This window comes from Thamnophis elegans, chromosome 4 (assembly GCF_009769535.1).
Source record: "Thamnophis elegans isolate rThaEle1 chromosome 4, rThaEle1.pri, whole genome shotgun sequence".
Lineage (NCBI taxonomy): Eukaryota > Metazoa > Chordata > Lepidosauria > Squamata > Colubridae > Thamnophis > Thamnophis elegans.
The window spans coordinates 108051826-108070643 of NC_045544.1; the positions used below are offsets into that span (position 1 = coordinate 108051826).

Genomic DNA, 18818 nt, shown 5'->3' on the forward strand with positions numbered 1-18818 from the left:
GGTAGGATCTAAATAGGTAATTTGCACTTAGGTAATTAATGATACTAACATTAATTTGTACATATTTGTGATACTATTCTGCATATTATTTGAACAATATTTTGTTTATTTATTTAGAAGAAAACCATCTGTATCATTACATTTTTCTAACTTTATAATGTATCCTAAAGCAATAGAATTGACCTTAGAATTGTTTAATCCTCCCATCCTAATAGGTCAAATATAGGTTCTATGTGAAAAAGTATTCTAAAAGCACACAGGACTAAAGAAGAAATTATGTGTCAACAGTTAATGATTCCACGTTCATAAGTAAGCCCCAACAGAATGGATAGTTCCTATCTTTTCCATACCCTTCCCATCCAATATATGAATTGCCTTTCAGAATTTACATCCCTTATAGTATTTATTAACCAGCATTGGGGGGGGGGGGTAAGGGGAGGGGATTCGGGTAGACTTCTTTTCCCTTCACTACATCCTTTGTTTCAGCAGAACAGCTGCACGCCGTCAACACCCCTCCCAACTATCTTCTCCAAAAGAAATAATTAAATCCAATTAAAACCAGAAAATAATTTACATTTTAGTTGAATGTAAGACAAAAATAAGGATGAGATGGAATAATCAGATTTTTTTTAAGTTTTAAAATGTTACTTTCAGGAAGTTCACTTCTTGTACATTATACCAATTCCAATAAAATATTCATCTGTTAATAGTCACTCAACAATTAATTCTTAGAACAAGAGAATTTTGGTTAGCTATTTTATTTTTGGTTATGCTCTTTTCTCCATGGTTCCTTTAAATTGAATCTACTGCATGAAATCAGTGAGTAACATAATTTTAGTATGTGAATGGCGAAAGGAAATTCCTTGGCATAGAAGTATGTTTGCTGATCAAATTTCATTTCATGTGTCTTTCATTATTGTGGCTTTGCCTCAAAACTGTTTGCCGTGATTATGTGGGTTGGCCTCAGACACTGCCCAACTCTTGTGGAAAGCTTTGAAATGAAAAAAGAAATTGCAGAGAGTAATATTAAAAGGATTCCTGGCTTCAACTTATATTAAGTCTGATTCCAAAACTTGCTCCCTGAAATTAAAATAATATTTTAGAAATGGAGTCTAAATATATAATATAAGAGTAGCATTATATCAACATAGAAATTTTATGCAAGCATTTTGAGAGACTCAGGGTGAGAAACAGAAGATGGGAGAATGGAGGATAAAAACGGAAATAAGATTGGGAGAAAATAAAATTCAGGTTTTTTTAACTCACATTTGAACAGTTTCTGTAGTGTCTAAAATATACTAGATATTACATAATTGTACATTTATTCAGAAACAAAAAATCTGCTTACATTTATTAGTTTTATTGAAAATATCATAACACTTTAAAACAGTTCCTGAAACAATGCTGTACTTTTAATTTCACGACTACTTGAAGAAATACAATCCTTCATTCCACTTTCAAAGACTTTTTACAATTTTTGCCATTTCATTTCAGCAAATAGCAGTCAATGCTCACATATAAATATTCTACACGTTACAAGAATAAAAGCGTAACGTATCTGCTTCATAAATGTTGGGGAAAGAAATGTCTGCATTTTATAAGGTTAGATTAGTTGTTTTATGACAGAAGGAAAATGATACATATTGTTTTAGATAAATAATGGAATTACTTCTATTTTTAAAATTATTGTGTTTTCTTACTAACATTTGGTATTTAGCCAGTTTATCCATTATAATAGTTTTATTTTCATATCTTACAGATAAATTACATTATGAAAATGTTTGCATATATGAAACCAATTACATATACATTTGGATGTTTATCTGAGTAAGGTTAGGAAACCAGGAAGAAGAGAATGGGCATTGGTCTTACCTGATACGCCTGTTCTCTCGGCGGTAGAGATAGCATCCAGGAATGGGTTAACTCCATCTGTCATCCAAACAGACTGAGTCTGCAAGCTGTGATGGCACACCTCCTCTGGTAGCTCCTCCCAGCTTTTAACAAAGGGATCACTACAGACAGATGTGTGATGGTGAAGAAGTTACCCCTTCTGACACCCTCCAGGATGGTCTGGAGCAAATGCATCTTACCACCAATAGACAATGTGGCGGGTTCAGATGCTTGAGGTCTAGAATTGCCTGCCAATTCCCTGAGGCCATTGGGACAATGAACAGGAGGGAGTAGAACCCCCAGCCCTGTTGCTCCTCTGGAACCAGATGGATCGCCTGGCTCTCCAGTAGATGTTGAATTGCTGATTCCACAAGGAGATGCTTCTCCTGGTCCCATGATAAGGGGCACCTGATGAAAAACCTCAGGGGAGTGCAGAGAAATTCCAGGCCGAATTTCACCGTCTCCCTGACCCAGGCGTCCATGGTCATCTCCTGCCATCGGCTGGCAAAGAAAGCTAATCGGTCCCCAATGGGAAGGTTCTCTAGGCAGTCACTTTTGACAGCGAAAGGGGAGACCTCCCCCACCCCTGAAGGAACTCTTGGATGGGAAATGCTGGCCACTTCTACCTGCCCTATCCTGCTGCTGCCTAGAGGGGAGTTGTCTCTGCGTACAGGGGAGGTTGAATCCACTGTCCAACCCTCGAAAGGGAGAGCATCGATAATAAGGGAAAGGGTGAGGCTTAGCCCACCGATAAGGAGATAGCAATATCCTGGGCTTATCCCCTTGATTTGACAAGGAGGATCTCTAAGGGGTCCCCGAAAAAGCAGTCCCCTGAGAAGGAGCAGATGCTAGTCTCCACTTATGCCTGGCATCCGCTTGCCACCGCCAGAGCCAAAGGAAATGCCTAGTTGCCACCAAAGAGGCAATGGATTTGGATGCAAACTGAGCAGCATTCAGGGATGCATCCGCAGAGGACTCCATTGCCGCCTTCAATTTATTGATTCCTGGTGGAACCTAGTGTTACCTGGGGGAATCCTTTCCTGTAATTGCTTCAATCACAGCAATGAAGCTCTGTTGAAGGAGGCCGCTGTGGAAGCTCTTACCACTCACAGCAGCCTGGTGGCTGACAACCAAGTCTGCTCTGACCTTTGGTCCTCCAGATGGAAGGTTTCTTCTGGAGCTTCTTCCTCTCCTGTCAAAGGAGAGGAAGTGGATATGACCGCCAAAGGGACGTCCACTGTGAGAACTTCTAGAGCCTTGGCTAGATCCGGACCAATATAAAGATGTTTGTCCTGACTGTTTGGGAAAGGTCCCAACCCAGGGGAGGTCCACTGCCTTTGTACTATGTCCAGGAGTAGCCTGGGGGATGGGAGCACCTCCTTCTCTACAGCTGGCTCAGAGAAAAGAGGGTCCACCAGGTTTCCCTCCTGCCTTGGTTGACTGGTTCTCATGTTGGCAACCTTTCTAGCCTTGAAAACAAGGGGTCTCAATAAGGAAGGACAAAAGAGGCCCACAAAGGCTGATTGGTGGGATCAGTCCCTCATCATCTAACAGGTCTGAGTCCCTGTGAGTCTCCTCATCTCCTGACAGGAAAGCCTGACTGGGGGATACAGAGGGAAGGTGCTCCGGAGGGGGCAAGAAGTCCTGGGGTTCTCAGACTCCAGGTGAACAAGGGATTTAGCCTCAGAGGTGGTTCTGTGTTGCAAGCCTGCAGCAATACCTTGTCCAATGACTTCAGACATAATGGCTGCCATATTGGGAGGAGGAATAGTCTCTGCTGGCTGCTGAGGGCTGAGCCCCCCTGCAGTCAGAATGAAGGTGGCCTCTGAATTGGGACGCCTATGCCTGGCTTTGTTTTCTGGTTGATGGGAGTGTTAAAAGAAATCCCCCCCTTCTTCAGGGTGATGGGATACAGAAGGGGATGGCAGCTCCTCCTGTCGTGTGACATTTCGGCCTGCTGAGGGCTATTGCAAGTGAGGAGCAGTTCTCTGAACAGGTTGGCACCGACCTGCTCCATGGAGCGCTGATCTGAGGCTCTTCTTGCTGCTTCTCTCTGAGCCTTGGCAAATTCACAATCTAAGGCCCTTTGGTGCCAGCTTTCAGCCCATTCCATGGCCTCAGAGGCCTTCCAAGAGCGCCCTCTGGACCGTGACTCAGGGGCAACTTGCTTCCTTGCAGGTCTCGATCCCGAGGTCCCTGCAGTGTCCCCTTTATGGGGGGAGGAGAGCTGAGGGGTTTAGGTCGCCGTGGCTGAGTCCCATAAAATGGTGGCCACCATTATTAAGGCCTAAAGGGCACCCAACAAAGATCACTCCTATCACCCCTCTTCACCTGAGAAGTATCTAAAGGGGCAGAAGGTAGTGGAGCAGTCTGCCTACGGTCAAGGGTTGACGCAGGGTCCACACGGTGTGAGCTCTCACCTGGCTCAGCACTGCTGCAAAATGGCACCCGGCACTGAGATGTTGCCCAAAATGGTGTCCGCTGCCTTCATGCGTCTTCAAAATGGCTTCAAAATGGAATGCAGTCCTAGGGTCAACATTCCAGAGTGTTGCTCATGGGTGCTGCCCTATCCGGCTGATAGCCGAACTGCTGCCTCATGGCCTTCAGCAAAACAGGACTCAAAGCCCTGTTCGCTGGATTGGGAGGTTGTTCTAACCTGTTGTTGAAGGGAGCAAACCTCAAGGTTTGTTGATTGTTGTTATTTTTCCAGGAGTGGAAGTAAAGAAGAGAAAAAACATGTCTCGTCCTAAGATAGACTGAGTCTAAAAGCTGGGAGGAGCTACCAGATGAGGCGTGTTATCACAGCTTGCAGACTCAGTCCGATTGGATGACAGATGGAGTTAACCAATTCCTGGATGCTTTCTCCACCACTATGGAGAACCATTGCATATCTATCCATAAAAAAGACTTGGAACTCACAGAAGGACCCCATTTTATAATCTCAAAAGTTTACATTATTTGCATTCCACATACATACATAAAATATATTCACAACTGAATATCAGCAAGTATTAATTGATACATTTTAAAAATATGGTTGGAGTCCCCAAAAAGCGACTTGTCAAACAGCAAATTAATGCTTTTTGCAAAATAGTCACTCCTTCTCACTTTCATTAATTGTTCTAGACCAATGACTCCCAACCTTTTGGGCACCAGGGACTGGTTCCATGGAGTGAGGTTTTTCTGCAGACCGATGGGAATGTTATTTCATGTGCTGCCTGCACTGCGCTTGTTTGCGCAGCCCGATTTCTGGTATGCTGCCGACTGGTGCCAGTCCACGGACCAGAAGTTGCGGACCCGTTCTAGACCATAAAAGTATTTGATGTTATGATCAGCAGAAAATGTGGAAAAACCAAAAGAAAAGTACTTGATATGGTAAATGACAGATCATCTATTCAGTGAAAAGATGAGTGGACTAATCCAGATGCTGAAAAGACTTTCTAAAAGTTTTATTAAAGATATACTGTAACAATTTTTAAATGAGATGTTAAATCTGTTAACTTTAAACTTAAGTGTCCAAACATACATTTAATTTTTTTCTCTTTAAGAGAAAAAATATTGAATAAATAATCCAACATTCCGCCCATTTATCCATTTCTTCTATTTTTTCACCACATGAACCAATTCCACTTAGGTATGATCAAGCAACTACTAGGCTTCAAAAAATTTATCAAACACTGTCAAAATCATTTTGTTTGTTTGTTTGTTTGTTTAATGTGTTTATTGCCTATCTTGCTACAAGACAACTTTGGGCAGTTTACAACATTAATGCAAGTACAGACCAGATCCTAAGTTGTAAAGCATCCATTTCAATACCTTCTATAGCTTTCTTTGACCTTTCATATGATGAACAGGAGTATAATATATTTTGCAAAATAACTAATGGATAATATTTGCAAATATTTATAGGTTGAAAAATTCAACTTTTTTGGCAAGGCACTCTAAGCAGCAATAAAAAAATACTCTAAAGATTATTCTATATATAAACAGAATCTTACATAAAATTCATTTATGAATAAAATTCATTTATTCATCAATAAATTAATAAAAATAATTTTGGAACTTATAACTACTGATGTATATTAAAAAACTTGACAAAAAAATTCAAAACTAGAAATTTTAGGGACATTTTGAATATCATATATCAGTAACTCAAAGTCAGCAACTTATAACCAATCACAACTTTCTATTCTTATCAATGTTAACCTGGTGTTTCCAAGTTTCTATTTCCAAGTTTGTACAGGAAGAAAAATTCTATACACTTTTTCAACTTAACACATAACTGCATAGATATTTACCTTCTTTGCTTCTATTTCTTCTGCTTTCTTGTATAGGTCAGAAAATTAAGAACTTTTAAAGTGGCATGTTAGTTTACTCTGTTTATCAATCTAGTCATTTTTTTTAAATTCCAAAAACTGCAAACCACTACTCAATACAAATCATTTTTTGTAGGGAGTGCTACACTCCATCTCACAACTCTTCTCAGTTCCCACTTCTTCCACCTCCCTTCCTTCATCCTTACTTTACCCATCAGCATTCTTACTTTAAACACAGTCCACAGCATAAATATTTCAGCATCTGAATCCTAGAAACAGAACAAACTAGGCAAAAATATGCAATTACATGCAAATCTAGCTAATTTCCATAATTTTGTCACAGCATCTAGTTCTGATTTTCTTGCTGTGAAATTTTTATTTTGTTTTTAAATTCACTCAGTTGTAAACTGGTGGGGATACAGATAGAAGGAGATTTAACAAAATGTTGGAGTAGATTCAAAAATATAAGCCACAGTTAATTCAAAAGCACTGGCATTGATTCATTATTATTTTAGTTACACTTATGGAAGTTCTAAACTACTAATGGAAAGTAGATGTTATAACAATACCGTACGTATAAAAAAGATGGTCTCTTTCACTTTTTTATTACAACTCCGTGTATCCCAAATCAATGGCAAAACTGGGAAAAGGAACCACACTCAAAGCTATCAAAGCTGTAAGTATTAAGTTGCCTATCCACTTTATTTGTAATTACTTTACAAATTTCGGTTTCCATAAAAACTTTGTGGTGCTGACAATATTTATCAAGCATATCAGGAACTGAGCAAAAATTATATGGAAAAATTAAAAAGACAACACCAATGCAACGGAAAGAAGAATTTAATTGCCTACTTTTTCTTGCATTAACTTCTGTAATTATTCCTCAAACACAGAACAAATCTTTACTTACACTTCACATGTATCCCATTGTACTTTACAAGCTACAAGAACCTACAATATATTTTAGCATTCATCCCTTTAGTTAAGTTCAACATAACTGCCACTCGTTAGCTGCTGGGACATCTAGAAAAGCAAGAAGTGTTACTCTTTGTCATAACCCCTTAGTCAGTCTATTTTGTAGTAAATAATGAATGAACAGAATAGATAAATAAATATCAAGTGGAATTAACTTAAGTAATTCAATTTTTGAAATTCCTTGTTCCTCACTTATTTAAAAGTTTACTAATCAAATTTATAAATTACACACACACACACACATTTCTTTCTGAATAGATTTTTCATACCAACAAAAGTTTGATAGTTTATACCCAATCCTGAATCAATATCATTTTCTCGGGGCTTAGGTGCTGGATGCACTGAAGAAACACCTTGTCTCTTATCCACTGCGACAAAGGAAACAGCTTCCAACATATAATAAATATATATACATATCGGATTTCTTCTGAAATGATTAGTACAAAATACCCAGACTGGGTAGCATTCTTTGTTTCCTAACTGTAAATTCATAAACCTGTGATCTATAAACATTCTACATTGTCTACTTTCTAGGAATACTTTCCAGGATGCTGTAGTAAATTCTAGGAAATGATATAAGATTGTCACATAGATCATGCGAGCTGTTTAGTTTCACCACCATCACACAAATGAGGATATGTATGTTAGGCCAGGATGGGGGAATGGCTGTAGCTTAACAGATAAGGAAATGCTCTGCATTTCAGTTTATTGCTAAGCTAAGAAATTCTTCTTTAAACCCTTGAAAACTATTGCCTGCCTGCCAGAGTCAGCAGTGCTGAACTTTATCAGTTCCCTTTATTTTTCCTACATCAGTTCTTTGTCCTTGGTAACAAAGCACTGAACAGCAGCAAGCATCAGATTTTACAGAAACTCAAATGCTATTACTGATCTTCTCAACTGAGGAACATCAAATACAGACAGTCTTCAATATTCCCATTCAACAATCGTTTTAAAGTTACAAAATTGCTGAATGAATGGCACTTACACCCAGCCCTCAAATTTAAATCCACTGCAGTGCCCATATGTTCACATGTTCAATATTTGGTTGTTTGACAACCTGTCCCATTTACAATTGCAGGATGCACTTCAAATCCCACCCACCTGCCTATCTCTCCTCTATCTCGGCCCTTTTGGTCACCCTGCACTCCACTGTCCTATTATTCTGTGCTTTGTCCTTGGTCTTGGTCTTTAATTTTAGGATCCAGACACAACCAAATATTTGCAATATATTGGAGGGGAAACCCATTTCACTCCCATAAATTAACAAGTTCCCATTTTACATGAAGGTGGACTCTGGTTCACCAGTTGAGGCTATTTACCCCCTTCCTATATATAAGCCTATTCCCTATTTCTTACAGGTAAACCCTGAATGCAGAAAGAAGAGCAAGAAAGAAATGCAATGCACTGTATTCCAAATTTTATAACATAACATATCCACATTTGCAGCAGCTAAGATTTTAACATATTATGCAAATAAAAAAAGAGAATGAATTTTACTTCTTCCAGGTTACTCAAGAGGGAAAGATAGTAGGTGTATTTCATGGCAGTGTACCTTTTTCACTTAAGAGAAAAGGTATGTACATGACTGTATGGAGATATAACTAAAATTTGTTAAAAGAAATGTCTCCCCCAAATGGGAGCAATTTAATTCTACACTTCCACAAACTGTACTTAACATTAAAAGAGAATAGATAAAATATACTTAATTACTCCAGGTTACACATCTAATTCCTCAATTCACTAAAGGAAACTTGGCAAGAAAGAAGGCATCATTTTGTTGCATTCGACTGGAGCATCCAAGGGAGAAGAGCTACTGAGGCAGCTAATACACAAAACATGATCAAAAGTGATTAACAACAGCTTCATATGCAAATTGCATTAATGAAGGAGTGCAAAGTCATCATGTAAATTAAATATGTCAAATCTCTTGGTGAACTTTCAATCTTGAGGAAGGGGGTGCTGAAAACACTGCTTTAATTTTTTTTTCTACATCATCAATTTTCTGAGTTTGAAAAAAAAAATCTAAGAATCTTAGTGCTATAAACAATTTTCACCTTTTCCCCCCTCCCCTTCTCTCTCCTCCTTTCCTTCAGCAGCCTGACAGTTTGGCCTGATGTGTGCAGACTGCACATGTTAATAGGCCAATCAAAAATGCAAAACAATTCGCAATTACTGCAAGGACCTAATGGTCATTAGAATTTACAACTAGGTAATGAACTAAAGTCTGCCCACACCATGCATATTCATAAAGCAATTTAGCCTTTGAAGATTAAAGAAGTGCTTAAAATTCAAATGAGCTTTAGCAAATTATCAGGAAGATTCGTCCAAAAAGCAAAAAGGGGGTTTCTTCCTATGATTTTCTCCTTCTTCTCCCCTTCTTTTAATGCAAAATCTTTCTGTCATCCAGACTGCAATACAACTTCAACAGAGGCCTCTAAGCTAAGCTAAAGGCACTGAAGAGAGAGAATAAAAACAATTCGGAAGATATTATTCAAAACCCTAAACCCTTCAGTGCCAATCATGCTTTTAAACATGGTAATTTATCAAAAGCAACATAAACAGCTTATGAGTGATATTGTGAGCTACTTTCCAAAAAAGATTAAGAAAATTTCTACCACCTCCACCTCCCACCAAGTTGTTCTCCCTTCTAGCTGCATTTTCCATGTAAATATTAACTGTGTTATAAAATTACTGTCAATGTGCACTGGCACCAATTTTAAAAACAAAGCGAGAACAAGCTTTCTTCATTAGAAAGAAAGCAAGGCAAAGTGATCTAGAAGAGACAGAAATAAAGGCATATGAGTATAATGAATGACATTTTTAAAAAAGAAACTTATTTATTTTTAGTGAAAAACATTAAAATACATTAATCATCAGCAAGAAAGGTTAATCAGTTATATGCTCTTATGATATTGAGTTCTATTACCTAAAATAAAAATGAATCCTGTCAATATTTAACAGCAGATGCTGATAGATACTTTGCAAGCTGCACAACGGAAGGCAGTTATAGTATTAGCACATATATTGCTCAACACAGATCTTGCTCTACAAGTTTCTTTAAGTTTTTTAACCACATATATAATTTCTTCTATGTTTGTTCCAAAATATTGTTTTTAATTGTTAAATTTCTGAAGCAATGCCATTTGAAATTTGTTATAATTTCGCCTAGTGTAATAATAGATTTCTCTTAAAATACAAATCTAAACCTTAAGCCTCTTAATAATGCTTCCCATACATTAAATAGGGATTGTTGGGTCTTAAAAAAAAACTTTTGATAGTACTCAGAATTTTCTACACTGAACATGAAAGATCTAGTTCAAACACTATCCCCCAAATAATTCTACTAAACAGGGGGCTGAGTCATTTTTTTAAAATATTATTATCAGTCTTCTCACTGAGTTTACATGTTTATCACTAATGTCCTCCAGTGACAGAGAGGTTAGTAATAATTCCAAAAATATTGTACTCATCAACAACTGAATCTAGATGAAAAAGCAAATTCAAATATCCGTGGCATATTTCACTACAAGAGGTCCCCCCCAAGCAGCATTTGGCTCAGGAAAGTCCAAATCTTAGCATCTTCTGAAGCAACACAAGGTATTTTTATTTCAACAGGTGTTTGAATGTAAAAATATCAATGGAAAATTATTTTAGAATTAATCCTTTACAACCATATGCTTTACTGAAGAACTTTTAATGTTGGAAGAACTCGCCTTTTCACAAATTAAACAATTAATCAATTAAATACATGTACTCAAAATAAAAGAAAAAATATAAGTGCCCTTTTGAAATACTGAAGGAATTATAAATAATTTAATAAACACATGCTAGGTTAGTTTTGTCTATTTTCATTATGTTTTAAAGTACCCATCATATTATCATCAGTTTAAACTAGTTTTAAAATAAGAAACCAAAAATATTTTCAATCAATTAAAATTACATAAATTTATTTAAATTTTGCCTTCTATTGTTTAGGCAATTAATCTTTCAATTAAATCAATTCAAAATTTAAGTCCTAAAGTATATTGGTAGTTAAATAAAACTCTTCACAAATAAATGCATGTGTATGCCTACTCTTATCCTACAAATGAGAATGAAGCAAACTTCAATTTTTTTTTCTATTTTAATCCAGGTATCTTAACTATAGGTAGTCCTTGATTTACCACCATAACTGAGCCCAGAATGATTGTCATAAATTGTTGCAGTCATACGTCAAGCCATCATGTGACTAGACCTGATTTTTTAAACATACATGGTGGAACTAAGCCAACACCACGGTTGTTAAGCAAACACTTCAATTGCTAAGTGAATTCATTTTTTCTAATTGGCTTTTTGTGGGGGGAGTACTGTAACTTCCAAAATGGATTGATGTTTTTTGAGGATCAATTGTAACTCTGAAGTGTCATTAAGCAGATGGTCATAAATCAATGGCTAAAGTCACTATGTATCAGCACAATAATTTCTTTATTATCCTCCTGCATAATAAATAGTACTAAATCAGTAAAGGGTTAAAAACACTGGTTTGCAGAAATGCCCTCTAAATTAAAATGGCAGTTTCAGAGAAGAATCACAAAATACTGCTCTAACATTAAGGTAAATGTGATATTGTACACCAAACTTAAGTTTTAAGAGCCACACGTTATGAGAAAAGTTGTTTTCCTTCAGGGTGAACTGTCATTCAGTTTATGCTAGAACCATTTAATTTATAATTCCCAGTTCTTTCCCATATAATATCAAAAAGCCCTTTCTTAAGGATTGTGAAGGAATAAACTGAAATTGGATTAAAAACAAAAGTAAGACACTTACAGGGAGATGTCTGGAGAACTGAAATTTCTGAAGTTGTATCCATATCATATTTCTTTTTGGAAGGCTTCTAGAGTTTCCAGGATATCTCAAATCTTAGAGGCATGTATCTCCCTGACAGAGAACATCCATCGTGATTCTATGTACATAGTAAGTTTTCTTTATCCCAAAAAAGTATAAAGAAAACTGAATACTATGATTTCAATATGGTTGTTACCTTTTTTCCATGTCTGCTACTATTTTAATAAGCTTTAATGGTTTCGTGCAATGATGGCTAATCTTTTTGTTGTTGGGTGCCAAAAATGTGAGGGCATGCATGCAATAGTGCGTCCGCATGCCAGCACCCATAATGCAAAGCATGTGCATGCACGCACAACCCCCCTCCCCACTCACCCCTACATGTGCCGCACTACTCACCTCCAAACTGAGCTTGGCATTTCCTCTGGTGGCGGGGGAGAAAAGCCTCCAGAGCCTTGGGAGGGTGAAAAACGGGCCCAAGAGGCCAACCTGAAGTTCAGAAACATTTGGCTGGTTGGCCCATTTTTCACCCTCCCCAGGCTCCAGAGACTTTCCTGAAGTCTGGGGGAGGGCGAAAACAGCCTCCCCCAGCCCTCCGGAAAGCCAAAAAGCAGCTGGCCAGCTGTGCATCTGCGCTACAGCTGACATCCTACGTGCCAGCAGATATGCCTCCACGTGCCAGTGGCACGTGTGCCATAGGTTCGCCATCATGGGTTTAGTGTGTTATTTTTGGGGAGGTCTAAGGGAGAAAGACAGGGGGAAAATCCTACCCTAACCTCTATAAAAATTATTAATAAGATTTTACTAGAGAATACCTAAATACCTCAGGCAAATCTTGACATGACACCATTTACACATGTATTGTATGAATTATGTTTAAATTTCAAAATTAAATCGCAAACATCAATAAAATGTTTTACTGTATAACCCCCTCCCTGCCAATATGAATGTGTGATAGACAACTCACTCATGTTAACCCTGATTAAAATAAAGCTAAAGACATTTTGAATGCTCACCTTTAGATACTGAGGTAAATATTTCAAGAATATTTTTCCCAGCCACCACTTGGCTACCACTGAAAATAATATGAAATGCTAATCCATAACTTCATTCCTTGATCATCATGAGAAATTTAAAAGCAGTTTCCACAAACAAATTAGTTTTGATACAGTAATCTTTTTATCTCTATTGTACAAATAAGCATGTTTGTGCTAACTTGTTATGCCATCCATTATATGGAGAACAATGTAGATTTTTTTTATTACTATAATTTTTGGTCCCTGCTATCAGTCATAGAAGCCTCAAGATCAGAAGAAATTTATCCCTTAGAAGCTCCTCAAATGTTGAAGTTAAAAAGGACAGCACATTCTAGAGTCTATTTATCAAAACTCAATGTTTTCCTTATTACTTCCTTTCCCAGTATTATACAAAACTTACCACTAAATAAACAGTACACATTTTATTACAGGACAATTATTTCTCAGTTAAAAGTCAAGAACCTATAATTCTTAACTTCTAAAGCCACTTTTTGTTTACATAGGGGGAAAATGACCTGTTTTATGGAGCGTGTTTAGAGCAGAACCAACAGCAAACAACTGTGTTCAGTCAGAAATACAATTTACATTATCATAACCTAATAGCCAAATTGCAAAATGCCTCTTTGCCTCTTTCTCCATTTTTTTTAATTTCCCCCAGTCTTATGATCCTATTTATATTTCATCTTTCCCTATACATTCTGGAAATCCTCAACACCAACTGAAATTAAGCCTCTAAATATTTAAGTGTTGGATATTTTTCACATTATTCACATTACAATTTGTTCGCTATGAAAATGGAGGCTTAGTTTATATTTAAAAAGGTTACTGAAAGTCTCAATATAATTATTTAGTGAGGAAACAGTATAGCTAAAAATTCTTCTTAACAAAGACATCACATTTGATCCAATGTGACCAATTTTAATTTTGTTGTCCTGGGTGAAGAAGGAACAGAATTACACAGAACTTTTGAAAGGCAGCATATAATTAAAATAAATAAATTTAATGGCCTTCACTGAAATGCCTTGTAAGAATATGAGCCTAAATTGACTATACATATTCTGCGACAAAGGATATGATACAACTGCAAATATATTTTAAAAATAAGCTATTTGGCTTTTCAGAAGCATGCAGAGTAGTTCATACTGCAGAGAATGTGTGTGCCCAGGATACATAAATGATTGGGGACAAAAGCTAAATTTAATTTAATTCAAAGTTAAATTTAATTAAAATTGAGCAATTAAATAGAATTAGTATGACTTATCGTGTGTTCAACAATCTTCTTCAACTGCATTAAAAATTACACTTCAGCAAAACTTTGGAAAGGGCTCTATCATGCTGCATTCAGAGCTTTTAGGAATAGTGTGGGATGCTTGATGTTTGTATTATAGTTTCTATACTTCTACTATAAATAGCATCTTCACGTTGATTGTATGATTGTTATAAACATGTTTTTAAAGAACCTTTTTTTCTGCTCTGATATTACACACACACATGCGCACACACCTGTATATGTATTAAAGGTAGACTGATTTCTATAGTTTATGTTAGAATTTTTATGAATATAAATTATATACAGTACATTTAAAATCTGGTATAATCAACAAAATTACCATGTGTAACTGATCCAAAATGTGTAAAAAAAAGTATTTGGCATCCATTTTTTCTTAAACTATCTTACATGCTACATATTTTATTCAGCATTTTTTTCTTCATTCAACTGTGTCCAATTCTCAAAGACAAGTTCCTGCAAGGTTTTTCAGAAGTAGTTTGCCATTGCCTCCTTCAATGGGCTGAGACAAAGTGGCTAACTCCATTTCTACCTTAGTCAGAACTAGAATTCACAGTCTTACAGTTTTTAGTCTGATATCCTAACCTCTACACCAAACTGGCCCTTAAAACATAATTTACAGTTTTGTGTATGAATATCAGTAAGTTGTCATTTGACATTTGAAATTTAGAAAGGCATTTTTCACTTACCTATTTTTACCTCATGAAGAATGAGTTTAAATAACAACCTATTAAACACTATATATACCCTCTCCTAGGGTGAGCCAAAAGACAGAAAAAGGGAAGCAGTATGCTCCCTCCCGTATTTGGGCATACCAGGAGTTGTGACACAATACATATACATACATACATACATACATACATACATACATACATACATACATACGTGTGTGTGTGTGTGTGTGTTTTCGTAGATTTTCACGGGTGTAGGTATGCTGGTCTTGTTGTATTCGGGTCTTTTCCCATGTAAAATTGAGATTGTCTTGGCAACCTTTTGGCGAGGTCTCACTTGCCATCTTCAGGCTGGATTTGGGGCTTAAAGCTTTAAAAACTGAGTAAAATGTTTTTGTGAAGAAACATCAAGTGACAGGCAGCTTCTCTTAAGAGCAATTTAATTTCTTACCTGGCATAAAGCCCCTAATATACCAAGTTAGGAAACAAAACTTCTTTGTTTCTTATGGACCAAATTTATGAGACTAGTCTTTTGAATTGATACATAATACATCAAATATACTAATAAGATCTGCTAACAAATACTAACAAATTATGTTCTTTTATTTCATATTAGGTATATGATATATTGTATTCTTTTATCTATTATATTGTTTTTATCTATTTTATTATAAGCCACCCAGAGTCACTTATGTGTGATGGGTGGTTTATAAGTCAAATAAATAAATGTCAAACAGTATTTAAGATATCCTTCTTCTGAGAATTTCAACTAAATATCCTTGATCTACATTCTTTGCATTAAGTAAAAAGTAATAAAATTTAAATCTGAAAATAAAACTTCTGACTATCATACAAATTGGAATGAAGAAAAACCCAACTATGAAGTTTAAGACGCTGAGTTTGTCGATCAGAAAGGTCGGCAATTCGGTGGTTCAAATCCCTAGCACCACGTAACAAAGTGGGCTCCCGTTACTTCTTCCACCTTCTGCCAACCTAGCAGTTCAAAAGCATGTAAAAATGCAAGTAGAAAAATAGGGACCATCTTTGGTGGCATGGTAACAGCGTTACGTGAGCCTTCAGCATTTACTCATGCCGGCCACATGACCAAGGAGACATCTTCGGACAGTACTGGCTCTTCAGCTTTGAAACGGAGATGAGCACTGCCCCCTAGAATCAGGAACAACTAGCACATATGTGCGAGGCGAACCTAACTTAAACAGACAAAATTTAATACTGTTGGTAACAAGAATGCACCCTATTTGAAATTTCCAAAACTTTTTTGTATTATGCCAATTAATTGATGGCAATTTAAATTTGTGATTAAAGCTTCTATTGATTACCCATACTGATTCATCAATTAAAGCTAATTTATATTTTATCTTGTTATTTAAACTGAAAAGATGTTAGCAACTGAAAACTGAAACTCCCAGGGCAAAAAAAATATGTGGAGGAAGGGGATTCTAAAATGTATTTCTTTCAGGAAACCTATATTGCTTGGAGATTTTTATTTTCAGATATATATTTTTTTGGTTCAATATAATTTGAATTGTGGAATAAAGGATCAAGAATTTAAACAAGCTTTTAAATTGTGTGTGTGCATCTATGTTTCTTTTTAATTCCAAAGTTAAATTGTCAGTATAACCTTTTCAATAGTGGCACTAAAAAAAAGCAAGACCATATAAACAAGTGTTCATTGTTTATAACTGACCAGTTCTCCCTGGGCATCCCTTTGTCATCATCATCAACACTGAAGTATTCCAGGATGAATTCAAAGACTGCTGCCTATCTGAAGCAAAACAACATGCTGACAATGATGATCTACAAAAGCACCAGCATATTCCCATCATAATTTTATAGAAAGATTAAAATTTGATTGCTTCTTGATACAGTTTGTGATATTCTATCTTGAACGAAAAATTAAGATGTTTGATCTCTCTATCTCTCTCTCCCTCCGTGTGTGTGCTTGTGTGTGTGTATGTATATACATACATACATACATACATACATACATACATACATACATATATATACATACATACATGCATATTCCAAATTTCAACAACACTGATTCATTCAGCCTACAAAAGCACATTTGCTTAAATCAGTAAACTGTACACGTAAAACTTCCAAAAGAATTGCATCAGATTACCTAGGGGAGCTAACAGACATCTTATGCACAATCAAGAAAGTACAAAATCAACACCTAATTGATACCTCATTTATTTCCACTTTTAAAAAGTGTTTCTAGCTACTCAAAGATAGGGGAGCCATTCTTTTTCATCCCACTGTTCATGCATTTCATTCAGTTTAATTTAACTATTTGACAGGTGTTTCCATGCATTATTTTTAAAGGGGGGAGACAATCTTGTTGATTCCCAAGTAAAAGACATGTTTAGAGCTTTACTATACACAAACAAAAACAGGGAAATGGACCAACAATTACTTCTGATTATAAAGGGGGAGGTTTTTGTTTGGCTAGGAAGAAAATAGACCACAAAGGTAGCAATGATAGTGTCCCTATTGTTTCATTCAATCAGATATAGAATTGTTGTCTTTAAAAATTAATGTATGGCAATTCTTAGGTAAAACTTATTTCAAACAAGTATCTGAAAGTATTTCTTATCCTATTTTTATGGAAATGTCTACAACAATTCTTTAAATGGCTAATGGGGAGTTAGAGAAAAGCCTTAATTCTATAAAAATTAAAAATGTGGATCAGATTCATTTTATTCTGGAAAATCTAGCATGCTGAAAATATTGCTATTGTTTTCATTCTCTCTAGGCGATATCAATCTTCTACAATTCCCAAAATAGCTTCCATATTAATCTGCTGTATGTAGCTTTATTATTGTATGATGGTTAAGGGAAATTAATATTCTTTAGATTGCATTTGATAAAACATGGGCCCATTTGAGCTCAAACCCAAAATCTATTCTGCAGCACTCTAATTGTGAGGACAAATGAGGAGCATATAATCCCCATAGGAATTAGAACTAAACCTCCCTACCACATTAATAGACATATATATATATAGGCATGCATATCTCAGTTCCTTTCCTCAACAGCCTGACTCAACATCACCTTGGAATGAGGAATGTAAAGAAAAGCTACCGCAAAGAATTCCTTGAAATAATTTTTTTTAATGCAGTAGGAGCAAAGAAAACCATCATTTTGCAAACTCCAGCATTGCTCATTATAAGCATGGTGAAATGGTTGGGAGGTTATGACAGAGGATATTCCTAATCAACTGCCATGCATACAAAAGGAAAGGGTTTATATCTCTTATTCCCATCATCCCACTTGCAACATTTTGCAAATGTTGCAAAAATATTTTTGTCTAATTTAAAACTTTCCATGGAGAAAGAATTATTTTGCTACACATTCTATCATACATCTGTATCTAGTAAGACTGCCCAGTGCTTCAGACTAGAAGCAAAATGGTGTTTCAGAACATTCAGGAGCTGAAAAATACCCCCTTTGCAAGTACTTAAAGCAAGTACACCTTTTCCCAGGATCATTCAGCTGCATTCTACAGCGGTTACACTCTAACCAACTCCTATATAAGGCTGGAGGTCTGAAAGGGGAGGCATAAGTTAGCAACCAAAAAAGCTTCCTCCTAGTCCAAAAACCTCCCTCTCACATACTGCAAGTATTAAAGAACAAAACGAGAAACCAAAAGGCTGTTAATTCTTGTCCTGCCTTAGGCAAGAAAGATAGCTAGGTGACTATGGACCAGTCACATCATTTCAACCCAACCCACTCACAGGGTTGTCATTGTGGAGAAAATTGGAAGAGGAAGGAGCATTTGATGTCTTGAGTT

At 36.4% G+C, this 18818-nt stretch overlaps 1 protein-coding gene across 1 annotated transcript in view; it reads right to left on the reverse strand.

Moving 5' to 3' along the window:
• Positions 1-4779: 4779 nt before the first annotated feature.
• The window catches only part of LOC116508359 (B-cell lymphoma/leukemia 11A-like), a 33165-nt gene continuing 19126 nt past the window's right edge, over positions 4780-18818 (reverse strand). Inside the window, exon 3 of the mRNA XM_032216943.1 lies at positions 4780-5192. Coding sequence (XP_032072834.1) covers positions 5098-5192 — 95 coding nt within the window. The 3' untranslated portion in view covers positions 4780-5097. The remainder of the gene's footprint in view (positions 5193-18818) is intronic.